Source organism: Bos indicus x Bos taurus, chromosome 21, assembly GCF_003369695.1.
Source record: "Bos indicus x Bos taurus breed Angus x Brahman F1 hybrid chromosome 21, Bos_hybrid_MaternalHap_v2.0, whole genome shotgun sequence".
Classification (NCBI taxonomy): domain Eukaryota; kingdom Metazoa; phylum Chordata; class Mammalia; order Artiodactyla; family Bovidae; genus Bos; species Bos indicus x Bos taurus.
The window spans coordinates 24,893,359-24,907,080 of record NC_040096.1 but is presented as its reverse complement, the minus strand read 5'-3'; the positions used below and the strand labels follow the sequence as shown (position 1 = coordinate 24,907,080).

General features: G+C 43.0%; 1 protein-coding gene across 1 annotated transcript in view; it reads right to left on the bottom strand.

Annotated features, from left to right (window-relative positions):
- Window positions 1-12,539, bottom strand: part of HDGFL3 (HDGF like 3) — a 79,865-nt gene extending 67,326 nt beyond the window's left edge. Inside the window, exon 1 of the mRNA XM_027522000.1 lies at window positions 12,036-12,539. Within this exon, the coding sequence (XP_027377801.1) occupies window positions 12,036-12,119 (84 nt within the window). The 5' untranslated portion in view covers window positions 12,120-12,539. The remainder of the gene's footprint in view (window positions 1-12,035) is intronic.
- Between the last annotated feature and the right edge of the window lie 1,183 nt (window positions 12,540-13,722).

Below are 13,722 nucleotides of genomic sequence, written 5' to 3'. Positions count from 1 at the left end.
ACCATTTCTGTCTTTTATTGTGCCCATCTTTGCATGAAATGTTCCCTTGGTATCTCTAATTTTTTTGAAGAGATCTCTAGTCTTTCCCATTCTACTGTTTTCCTCTATTTCTTTGCACTGATCACTGAGGAAGGCTTTCTTATCTCTCCTTGCTATTCTTTAGAACTCTGCATTCAAATAGGTATATCTTTCCTTTTTTCCTTTGCTTTTTGCTTTTCTTCTTTTCACAGCCATTTGTAAGCTATTCAACTACTACTGTTCTATATAAATATACCACCCACATAGATTAATTTCCCTTTGGCCTAAGAGACCAGACCAGTGCTTTTTAAGCTGTAGGTAGTGAAACTGATTTTGTGGGTTACAACCTGATTTTAAACAAGATGAAATATAAAAATATCAGGATGCATCCATTTAGTATGATTTGTGAAAAACTTTTTCTAGTGTGTGTGTATGAAATTAATAATTATTAATATTTATTATAAATTAATATTTACTGTCAGTTATAACCAAAAAGTTTGAAAGCCACTAGACTGCTACAGAATCAATCAGCAACAATGACTCATTTCCAAAGTCTAAATACTTTTTCAAAATTATTGACTCAATCCTCATGAAGCAGCCCAGCGAAGGAGATAAGAACAGTTATGCCTGTTTGAAAATAACTGGTCTCATTTTGAAAGTCAAACAGAAGTCTAAAGGGAATTAATTTTCAATCCATTTAACATATGCTAACTTTGAAAAAACTGAACTGAGATTGTATAATACTGCTCCCTCTAAATATGCATTTCCTCCAAAATTAAAGATGTCATTAGAACAAAAGTTCTACTTCAGTTAACAAAAAGGAAAAAAGAGATAAAGCTATGAGTTTATTTTTTGACGGTTTTCCCTACATAAAAGTTTTTTGATCTTCTGTGAAACTCATTTATATATTTGCTAACGACTACTGAACCTAACTGAACCTATCACTTACAACAATTCTCATGTTAATAAACATAGAAGTTACTAGACATTACTAGATAGAAACCAGGAAGTTACTACTGTGTTAGTAAGAATTACCTAGTCCGTTTTGAAATGGTACCTCCACTTTGGGGAAGACTTAGAGACTATAACCAAGCTTAGAGAATCCAGTCAGATCTTGAGTCCCAGTGATCAACTGGGAAGAGTGGCTGATTCATAGACCCTTTTTATTTGCCAGTACAGTCCAGGTTAGTTTGTCCCCAATGTAAACCTGGTGGGCTGCTGTCTCTGGGGCTGCACAGAGTCGGACACAACTGAAGCGACTTAGCAGCAGCAACCTAAAGCTATGCGGAATCTATAGAGATGGCTCATCACACTCAGAAATCTGAAGGAGGGGTAATAATGGGAAGTCCTCACAACTCCCAGAGCCTAGAGCCAACCCACCACGATAAAGTTACAAGGAAATGGCTGAAACACTTGCCAAACCACAAAAGTACTTACTGAGACTTTACTAGGCTCCTATTCTGGTGTTTCTAGGAGGTAATTATTAGGTACTTAATTAGCAAACAGTTCCTTCAAGTATAGTTTCACATTTGATTACTAGGGAAAAGGATGAGAGTAAGAATTAGCACTCTGTTTTATAAAGAGGTTATAATGAAAAACCTAACAAACCAAGACAGTGGTAGAATGAAGTGCTTATCTTTGAATTCCTGGTCTAGTTGTCTTTCCATACATGGCAGGAAGTCTTAATCAGAAATCTGGAGGATGTCATTCTAAAGGTTTGAGCTCACCCATCTTTAGATTATTTCACTCTTTTTACCTCTATGTGGCTCTCTGTAACCAAACGGATATTACTTACCTGACAACAGCAAATTTTGATCAAGAAAGATAAAAGAAAAACTCAATTCCTACCTCTATTTTAATCAGCTGAAAGGAGATTATGTATACAAATGGCAGGAAATGCGCATAGGAAAACGCTGGTATACGGTCTAGGAATGCAGTAAACTGGCAAGAAGCTGCACAAGCTAGTAGTAGTTCTTATGATGTAGTTTTTAGGCTCTACTTAACAGTAACTTTCCGGAGAAGGTGATGGCGCGCCACTCCAGTACTCTTGCCTGGAAACTCCCATGGATGGAGGAACCTGGTAGGCTGCAGTCCATGGGGTCGCTGAGGGTCGGACACGACTGAGTGACTTCACTTTCACTTTTCACTTTCATGCATTGGAGGAGATGGCAACCCACTCCAGACTTCTTACCTGGAGAATCCCTGCTGTCTATGGGGTCGCACAGAGTCCGACACGACTGAAGTGACTTAGCAGCAGCAGCAGCAACAGTAACTTTCATGACTACCCTACTTGATGGTCAAAGCAGATAGGTTCTCTCACACATAAAGGTTTTGGAAACTACACCAAGTCAACACCATGCTATTCATTCAGAATTGATTTTAATGAGTCTCGGCTTTCTTTAAATGTACAACTAATACTTATTTTTATACTGCCTTGTGTCAAAGGGCTTTCAAAGAGATATGGACTAAAGATAGTATAATAAATGTTATAATAGTAAATCTCTGAAGAGTTCTAGCTTCACAGCAACTCATGAGCCTACAAACACACATGTATCAGTATGTATGGCCATGTTGTTTAGCTGCCAAGTCGTGTCTGACTCTTTTGCCATTTTATGGACTGTAGCCCACCAGGCTCCTCTATCCATGGAGTTTCCCAGGCAAGAATACTAGAAGAGGTTGCCATTTCCTTCTCAAGGGGATCTTTCCAACCCAGGGATCAAACTCGCATCTCCTGCATTGGCAGGCAGATGCTTTACCACTGAGCCACTAGGGAAACCCCCAACATAATGCAAAATGCTTCTTCAGTCCTTAACCCAATTTGGTATCATTTTTCTTATGTTCTGTGGCATTCTTAATAGTCTAGAATTAAGACTTAAGTGTCTTTAGGTGAAAGTCCTTGTTCTCTAATGGGGATATCGATCTCATAGTAGTGTTATATATTCTCATTCTAACTTGATAACAAGATGAGTTCAGTTCAGTCGTTGAGTCGTGTCCGACTCTTTTCGACCCCATGAATCGCAGCATGCCAGGACTCCCTGTCCATCACCAACTCCCGAAGTCCACCCAAACTCATGTCCATCGAGTCAGTGATGCCATCCAGCCATCTCATCCTCTGTTGTCCCCTTCTCCTCCTGCCCCCAATCCCTCCCAGCATCAGGGTCTTGTCCAATGAGTAAACTCCTCGCATGAGGTGGCCAAAGTATTGGAGTTTCAGCTTCAGCATCAGTCCATCCAATGATATACATTATTGATATAAATACATATATTTTGCCTAATAACCAAAATTAATTCAATCAAATATTCGTTAAATTGGGAGACTGGGGAACTGAGAGCTAGCTAGTGGGAACCTGCTGTATAGCACAGGGAGCTCAGCTCAGTGCTCTGTGATGACCTAGAGGGGTGGGATGGGGGTGGGAGGGAGGTTCAAGAGCAAAAGGATATATTTAAACACATAGCTGATTCACTTCATTGTATGGCAAAAACTAATGCAACATGGTAAAGCCATTATATTGCAATAAAAATAATTGTGCTTATTAAATTAACAAAGGCTATCAAAAGTTTGAATCATCTAACTTTTAATGAATATGTGAGAAGACAAGTGTTCTCTTATTCTGGTTGTGGTTAAGACAGTGAAAGTTTATAATACAAAGCTTTAAAATATGCATATGCCCCTAGACTCAGAGAGATAATTTCCAGAGACTTGTCCTAAGGAAATAACTAATGATTTAGCCAAAAGAATGTTTCTCACAGTATTCTTTTATAGTATAAAACTAGTAATAAACTAAAAGTCCTATAATAGGTAGTTAAAATTTATAAAAATAGTCCATGCCATAAATTATCAGATGGCTGTTACAAATAATGTTACAGAAACATATTCACTGCCACTGAAAGTCTTCTAAAGATATAGTGTTTAGTGGGGGAAAAGATGCAAAACTGTATATATTACAAAAATTATGTACCTACAGTTATAGGTACATATTCATGATGCTTACATGTATGTCTAGGGAAATTAATCTTTCTAGGATGAACATTCTAGTGTAATAAAATTTTGTTACACAGGTGGAATTAATATATAACATGAAGGTCAGTCCATTCTCTTTTTAAATAAAGATAGTTTAAGCAGTTTACAGTATGAGCAAAGTGTTTTCGGTGCAAGGAACACTGTTGACTTTTAATGGTAATCTACAGTCAGGACTTCTACTCTGTGGTGAAGGAGCAATTTTTAAAAAAAAATTCTAATTAGTTACAGACATTTTAGTAAAATACATTAAAGATGAATTATTAGAAAAATAAAATAAAAGACATACAAATACAAACCTCATTTTAAAATCAGATTCACAAACAAAAGGTTACTTTATCAAATAGCTAAAAAAGATTCTAAACTCTTGCTCTCAATTTCTGTACCTATCTTGTCACTGATAGGTAGCAATCCACAGACCATGCTTTCAGTAGTACTGCTTGAAATGATTAAGAAGCCTATTCGCAGTGGACTAATAACTGTATTGAGTGGGCTATATTTTGATCAAACATCTGGAGACTCTTCTGCAATAGAAAATCTTTCTCCAACAAATAGGAAGATTTGGGCTCTTCCTTTGTTATGCCTACTATACTTATTAATATATAATAAGTATATTATTATAAAATATATATAATATAATATAATATAAAACTATAATGTTTTTCTAAGGCTAAAAGACATTTTCAAAAAAGTCATATATCATTTTAAACCATCATTTTCCAAAAGAATCAAACACGATCTCATATAATGAAGCTAAGAGAATTAATATTTTTCTAATCATGGGGCAACAAGTAGTCATTCAATTCAGTCAGTCAGTTCAGTCACTCAGTCATGTCCAACACTTTGTGACCCCATGAATTGCAGCACGCCAGTACTCTTGTCTGGAAAATCTCATGGACGGAGGAGCCTGGTACACTGCAGTCCATGGGGTCGCTAAGAGTTGGACACGACTGAACGACTTCACTTTCACTTTTCACTTTCACGTACTGGAGAAGGAAACGGCAACCCACGAGAATCCCAGGGACGGGGGAGCCTGGTGGGCTGCACAGTCCAGTCTATGGGGTCACATTGAGTTGGACACAACTGAAGCGACTTAGCAGCAACAGCAGCAGCAGGCCTCCCTGTAGTCATTAGGGCATTCCAAAGGCGATATGACAGAAACAGATTCACCTGGTTGAAAAGGAAACAATGGAAAACGTTGGTAGTGAGAATTTAAGTTATTGATCTGCTCCCAGGGTTGAACAGAAGAAAATGAAACAGTGTGCCAATTCCTTGGCGATGCGAATACAGTCTCTCAGGGAAAGGCTGCATGAGCCTGTGGCCACTCTACATGAGGAATGAACCAATGATGGACCTCCATGAACTCAGGACAAAAGTAATAAAGATTATAAACACCTTACTTTATGTTGAGATTAAGAATAATTTAAGGCTCAACTGATTCTCTGAAAACATGTAGTCTGGTCTCTAGAAATAAACCTGCTAGGTTCATAACCTAGCAGTCTATTGTCGAAGGAAAAACAAAGAAACCAGCAAAGTGCTGAGTTAGAAACTGAAAATTCCCAACCAGTATGCACATTAATAGAAGTTATGGTACCACTTCCCAGGTGGCACTAGTGGTAAAGAACCCATCTGCCAGCAAAGGAGACCTAAGAGACCTGGGTTCGATCCCTGGGTAGGCAAGATCCCCTGGAGTAGGATACGGCAACCCACTCCAGTCTTCTTGCTTGGAGAATCCCATGGACAGAGGAGCCTGGTAGGCTACAGTCCATAAGGTCACAAAGAGTTGGACATCTGATGGAATCAACTTGGCATGCATGGTATATCACTTTAATCATTCAATTATAGTATTTTTAAATTGCTGCAAGTTTAACCTGTTGGTATAAAAATGAAAAAATATACCTAGTACAGCACCTTACATAGAGTAGGTGCTCAAAAAAAGTACAGCTCTTTGAACTGTTGTAGATGGTAAGTCAAATGCTTTATTCTTGTATTCTTGAGTTTTAACAAGCGAGAGGTTGATCACTAGATCAAAAATATGAAGAGGAATTAACTATGAAAGGAACAGAAAGACTCTAGTGCAGTTAAACAAAAGACAGACGAAGAATACAGGACTAAAAAGAAGCCTCAAGAGAAAGTTATGAAGTAATAAATGAAGTTTCTCAAATAGTCAAAAGGGAATAGGAAGATGTAATATTGTAGGACTGAAGCCTTAAAGGAAAACATTTCTTATTGAAAGCTAAGAAGGGCGAAATTTAATCCATGAAAAAGCTTGGAGTATTACATTTTTCTTTTCCTCACCTCATACAAAGTGCATGTTTTCTCTTTTTTAATTGAGGCATTATATACGTGAAAGTTGCTGAGTCGTGTCCAATTCTTCGCGACCTCATGGACCATAGAGTCCATGGGATTCTCCAGGCCAGAATACTGGAGTGGGTAGCCATTCCCTTCTCCAAGGGATCTTCCCAACCCAGGGATCGAACCCAGGTCTCCTGCATTGCAGGCAGATTCTTTACCAGCTGAGCTACCAGAGAAGCCCCATTATATATGCAGTAGTGCAAAAACCCCAAATGTGCAAGTTTGATAAATTTTTACATATGTACAAACCCAGATCAAGGTATGGATCATTTCCAGTGCCTTCTCCCAGTCAACAGTGACAGAGGATGAGATGGGTGGATGGCATTACTGACTTAATGGACATTTAAGAGTTTGAGACCCCAGGAGATAGTGAAGGACAGGAAATGGTGTGCTGCAATCCATGGGGTCACAGAGTTGGACACAACTTAGCAACTGAACAACAACAACCAGTCAGTAACCTACCATCACCTCCACCTACCACAGACTGATGACCACTGATCAGTTTTGCCTGTTTTTGAATATCATGGGATCATTCAGAATGTACTCTCTTGTATCTATCTGGCTGTTTTCACTCAATCTTGTATTTTTGAGATTCATCCATATTCTTGTGGGCGTTACTAGTTTGTTCCTCTTTATGGCTGAGTAGTACTTCACTGTACAAATATACTACAAATTTGCTTAACTGTTCTTGTGTTGATGGGCATCTGGGTTGTTTTCAACCTTCTGCTTTTATGGATAAAGCTGCTATTATGAGTATTGCTGTAGAAGTCTTTTGGTGGACATAAACACTCATTTCTCTTGGATATATTCCTACAACAGACTGTTAGGTCACAAGGTTGGCATATGTCACAAGGTTGCCATAGATCAGGGCAGTTTTCTAAAGTGATTGTATCAGTTTACTCTATTAACAATGTTTGAGAATTTTCACATAAAGTTTAATTTTAAAAAGCTCTTTAGTTGAAACACAAGAGCTTTAAGACATTTTTTGGTATTGCTTCTTTTAGGGGAGCAACATAAGCAGATTTCTCACACCTCAGGAAACACACAAGATGATTTTAATAGGTATGAGAAGAAAATAGTACAATTCCTATTCTAGTTTCTTATTCTTTTGCCCCAAAAGTAAACTTTACTAATATTTAATTTATAAATTAACATTAGTGTGTTTATTTAGATGGTTATGTTTACTTATCGTCATTTGTGTGTGCCTGGCTGAGCACAATTATGGGACATCTACTACTAACAGAATTCTCCCTAAATGAACAGGCTAGCTAAAAGAGTCCTGCAAAAGCTCTCAGTCACTCAGTGATATCTGACTCTGCGACACCATGGACTGCAGCCCACCATGTTCCTCTGTCCATGGGATTCTCCAGGCAAGAATACTGTACGGTGTTGCCATTCCCTTCTCCAGGGGATCATCCCAACTCAGGAATCGAACCTGCGTCTCTTGCATTGTAGGCCGATTCTTTGCCATCTGAGCCACAAGGGAAACCCCTACACTGGTCCTACAAAGATGACATGAATAATATAAGCACAAGCAAGCAAGGAAATGGCCAACCTGACAATTCTTTATTTCTTTAGAAGATTAAAAACTCTGACATTCTAATCAGATTTCATAAGAAGTAGGGAAAAAAATTGCAAAAATTACAACTTTTAAAAATATAAACTTAATTTAGTACTATTAATGACATTTTGCCAATAAGAATTTTAAAACACAAAATATCCTCTAAATCATGTCATCCCTATTAGTTTCTTTTTGCATTTATTTTACAATGTAGATAATAGTGCAAAGAATATGTATATATAATTTTAAAATAAATGTACACATATTAGAGGTGACCGTGCTCAATTTTTTTTTAACCAATAATGTACATAATCAAAAAGATTCAGAAACTCATTTTAGCACAACTGTTTTTTAGTATTAATTTAGTTTATCTTCAAGCATAAATGAACTTCTAATTTTTAAAGTTATATACGGTGGCTCAGACAGTAAAGAATCTGCCCCCAATGCGGGAGACCCAGATTTGATCCCTGGGTCGGGAAGATACCCTGAAGAAGGAAATGGCAATCCACTCCAATATTCTTGCCTGGAGAATTCCATGGACAGAGGAGCCTGGTGGGCTATAGTCCACAGGGTTGCAGAGTCGGACATGACTGAGCGACTAACATGTTCACTTCACTTTCACAAGTATTCCCATCAGAAACAGCCAGCTGCTATTTAATGTTAAAACAATACATCTGAAAAGGCAGGAGGACAAGAACTGCCTGGGGAAAGGCACGAGGGAACTTTCCTGGGTAGTGGTACTGTTCTGTGCCAGTAGCGGCTTGCCTTCCACCAGTGTACCCATTTGTCAAACTCCCTGAATGGTACATTTACAGTAAGTGTGTTTCAGTCTACATAAATTTTACCTCAAAAGGAAAAAGGGGATCTATTAAAAATATTGACCTCTAGTTAAAGACTTGATGGACATGACTTTGAGCAAGCTTCTGAAGTTGGTGATGGACAGGGAAGCCTGGCATGCCGCAGTCCATGGGGTCGCAAAGAGTTGGACATGACTGAGCGGCTGAACTGACTGTACTGAGTTAACGATACACATGCTCAACTGTGTAGGAGTAAATTCTAATGATGGCTGCAACTTACTGTGAGGTGCATTAAAATAAGATGGACTGCTATACACCTAGAGGGATGGATATATAAACAAATAGAGCAAGTATAGGAAAATGTTAAGTGTGGAAATCTAGGTGGTAAGATATATGGCTGTTCACTGTACGATTTTTTTAAACTTTTCCATAGATTTGAAAATTTTCATGATAAAATGTTGGACAAGAAACAAATTTACCTGGAGAATCCCAGGGACAGGGAGCCTGATGGGCTGCCGTCTATGGGGTCGCACAAAGTCAAACACAACTGAAGCGACTTAGCAGCAGCAGCAGTGATATAGGGGAAAAGTTAGAAATTCAAAAAGGAAAAAAGGAAGGAACATTCAATACCACTGCTTAGTGTTTTTACATACACTATACCTTTGAGGTGAGAATTATACCTATTTTACAGACTAGTAAACAGAAACTTGGAAAGACTACAAAACACGCCCCAGGACACAGTGTGAAGCCCAGCCAAAAGCTGAAACCAACCCGATCAAATTTACCAGAGGTCTGAATTCTCTTGGCTCACATTCCTCATAAGGGGATTCCTAGAACTAAAACAAATGTCTTCTCTACAGCAGAGGAGTCACTTCTCCATTCCACATGGATCAGCTCCATTAGAAAGCTCCTCCCCATAGCCTGAAAAAAACTGTTTCCCCCATGTTCTTCCTGTGTTTGATTCCTTGTGGCCATACAGAATTCCAGCAGGGCTGGCCTTCATATCAAGCAATAGTATTGAAATCTGAATAATTAGGATTTTTTCCCTGTAAGTATTTTATAATAACATCATCTACAAAGCTATAGCTAGATGTAAAGTGGGGATACTATCTCCTAGAATTGGGAAGAAAATAAAATGAGAACACTGACACATTCAACTGTAACTAAAGAAGAGCAGACACTCAAATAGCTCCTTCTTCTATTTCTAACCTTTACCTTTATTTGGAAATTACAGCATGCCACTCACTATAAAATATTTTAGAAAATTAGGGAGACTTAGGTCCTTTCCTTGAGGAACTCATTGTTAAATGTGAACAGACACAGGTTTTCCCCCTGTATTTACTGCATCTTATCTAACAATGTAATTGACTTTACTCCCTCATTTTACTTTCCATTTTCCCTTGGTATGGAGTTAAAACTCCTAGGAATTTTATGTACAATTAAATATACAACTAGGACCACTTCTGCAGCACTTGTTTCAAAATCACTACAGGTGGCCAACCTATGCAAGCAACATGTTAATAAAATTTTAAGTCTATTTTCTTTCTGACTCTCAGGAAATCTTTTTCAAAGGTAAGATTAAAGAAAGCCATTGTGTTACAAGAAAATGACCCACTGGTGATGATAACTTTTAATTTACTTTGACTATGCCCAAACATATGTGCCCTTAACTGTTTATTTCTTACTTAAAAGAGTATATTCAAGGGATTCTCCAAAGAACTCCTAAAGTAACAAATCTTGCCCTATATATATATACATATATATATATATGAAAAATAACCTATTATTCTACCATGAACTTTGCCTTATTTAAGGACAACCTACAGTTCAGATATGGATAAAAGTTACTTGCACAGCCTCATAGAATCTGAATGAGACTGTTTTTTTCCCCTTGAAATCCGAGGTTGTTAGTGTTGGAAGAAATCCTAGAGATGATCATTTTATAGTTGCAGAAATGGATATTCAGACAGTTAAGATGATCAGCCCATAACAGAGCCCAGACCAGATGCCAGGGTCCCCCAATTCCTGACCCAGTGTTCTTCCTATTTTACAATCATGAGAAACTTAAAAAAAAAAAAAAAAAAGGATTATGTCCGTCCATTACTTCAACTTCACTAAATTTCAGTCTGGCCACCCATGATATCACTTCTTTTTGTGAATGGGTGTATTTGGGGGTGGGGGGAGGAGTCTTGGGTATCTTCACTTGCATATAATGCAAATTTTTAGAGTTTTCATTCATATTTATGCTACCACTATTTTCCATGTCTACTTCTATTCCTCAAGGATACCAATTCAGACTTGAACATGCCTTGACCCTCCTTTCCACTACATTTCTTATGTCAAGAAATTAACTACCAACTATTATAAAAGTAAAAGGGATTGATTTTAGAACACAAAGCACACATGCTAGTAAAGGGCCTGGTAAAAAAATTTAATGTTATGTATTACATGTAGATGCTTTCTAGAGAAAGAGCACAGCGACAACCCTGCTTATGAGAATAGAGAGCTATTGTGGACTGAGGTGGGGGGCCAAGGATGAGGTCTGGAATCCGACCTAAAACAAATATGGAGGTGAAAAGGCATGAGGAGCTTCCGGGACCCACTAACCAGTGCCAAGCTGCCAGCTCCCAACTATTCGGTGTCGGTTTAAAAGAAGCAGAGGTACCAGGGATGCTCGTACCCCAGGACAATGATAGAGCAGGCGGGGCACCCAGAATCGCGCTCAGGGAAAACTCAACAAGTCTGGATGGCGAAGGATGCCCTGAGAGATGGATGAACGACTGCCAAGAGGCTGCCGCTGGCTCGGAATGACCACTGCCTCTTTCCAGGATCGACGCCGCGGGCGCCCGCCGGCTCGCGGACAGCCATTTGCACTATGCTCCCCTACGTGCCCCGACGTTCGCCCCGAGACCGCCGAGTCCGCCAACCACCGTGCCCCGGGCGATGCCTCTGCTCCAGGCCCGCTTCCCGGCGAAGGGCTCCCAGTCACTGCCGGCTTTCCGGGAGGAAGGCAGCAGCTGGCCTGCAGGGGCCGGAGCCGCCTTCGAAAGTGGGCGGAAGGATGGCCGCCCTCGCGGGGTGCGGGCGCGGCCCGCGGGAACCCTCGCCTCCGGCGCGGCCGAGTTCTCTCTGCGCAGCGCCGCCCGAGCCCTCAGCCCCGGCCGCAGTCGGCCGCTCGCGGCGGGCTCCGCGCTCCGCGCTGAGGCGATGGGGAAAGGGGGCGGACGCGCCATCATGAAGGGGAAAATGGTGGGCGGGCGGGCCCGCGCGCCGCCGCCGTACTCACCCGGGCGGGCCAGTGCGGGTAGCCCTTCATCTTGGCGAAGACCAGGTCGCCCGCCTTGTACTCGCGGGGCCGCGGACGCGCCATCCCTGCCGCTCCCCTTCCTGGTTGTCCTTGGGCGCCGCGAAGATGCCGGGAGGCCGCCCCCCCGCGGGCCGACGGACTGCGCCGCGCTCCCCGCGGGCCTCGAGCCGGGCGGGCGGGCGGACTAGCGGCCGCTCCGACGAGGAGAAGCGTCGAGGCGGCGGCTGAGGCGAGGGAGTGGGCGGGGGGCTCAGCAGGCCCGGCAAATCACCGCCCGGCAGCGGGGGAGGGGAGCCCCCGGCCGCTCGGCTCTTGCCCGCGCCGAGGTCCCCGCCGCCGCCGCGCGCTGCTCACAGGCGCCGCGTCGCCTGCCTCATGCCGCCGCCGCCGGCCTCCTTCCCGGGCTCCCGGGCGCGGCGCGAGCACCGGGCCTCGCGCCTCCTCTGAATTCCTCCTCGGGCAGCGACCGCAAACACGATCTTATTATTGTTCTCGCGCGCGCTCAGCACCCCCCCCCCCCACACCCCACTTCCCGCTCCCCACCCCTCCCCTCTAGCGCCGGCCGGTTAATTCCTAGGTACACGGCCGGCTTTCGCGCAGAAACCGAGCGCGCCAGCCCGGCTGCTCGGCGGGCGGGCGGGCGGGTGGTAGGTACGTCCTCCCCCAGCACCGAAGCCCGCGCCGGGCGGGCAGCAGCGCCTACTCCGGAGGCCGCCCGCCGCCCGCTCTCTTTTGTTCTTGGCCGGGAACTGCCAGCCGCAGCCCAGCCAATCACCACCTGGCCGCCCCCCTCCCCACAGGTCCGCGCCACCTCGGGGGCGCTCCCACCAGCCCCCCAGTCCCACGCCCACCTCCCGCTGACAGATCTCCCGCCCAGCTCCCCCGCCCCCCCGCGCGGGGCCGCTTCTACGAGTGCGCTCGGGTGAGGGGGGCACAAAGGCGCCCCAGGCCGGGGGCCGGCCGCGCGAGGGGACCCGCCGCCCAGAGCATCAGGCTGATGGAAGAAGCACCGGTCTGGGGTCAGCGACCTTGTGGAGGGGGGTCTCACCCTAGGTCTGCTCTTCACAATGCGGTGTGACCCACCCAGGGCAAGCCATTTAACTGAAGTCACCGAAGGTTTTCTAATTCGCCGAGCCGGACAGTCGGGATTCGAACTCGGATCTCCGTAACTTCAGAGTCCGTCAGCGGTTATGCCTTTCAGTGCGTCCGCCGTCCAGGCCTGGAGTTTTGTGAAAGGGACTTTTGGCAGGTCACTCGTTTCCAATCCTGGCAACATTTTGGACAGAGTTTTTGTTTTTTAATCTGCCCAAAGAACGAATGAACGAATGCTGCTTCTTTCATCATCCTGAAGCTCACCTTTAAGAAGTCGGCTGCCGCGGCTCCTGAGTGTAATGGACTTTGGTCCTCAGCTTCTTGCCTTGCTTGTGTCTGTCCCTCTCCCAGGCTTTCCTACAGTTTCTCCCAGCATCGGCTTTCCTCACTCGCCTTGTAGAACCGTGTGTGTGTGTGTGTGTGTGTGTGTGTGTGTGTGTGTGTGTGTGTGTGTGTGTGTGTGTGTGTGTGTGTGTGTGTGTGTGTGTGTGTGTGTGTGTGTGTGTGTGTTTTAACCCCTTTAACCCCTGTTCTTTTATCCAGGGCTCCGGATAATGGGGGGTTAAATTCTCTA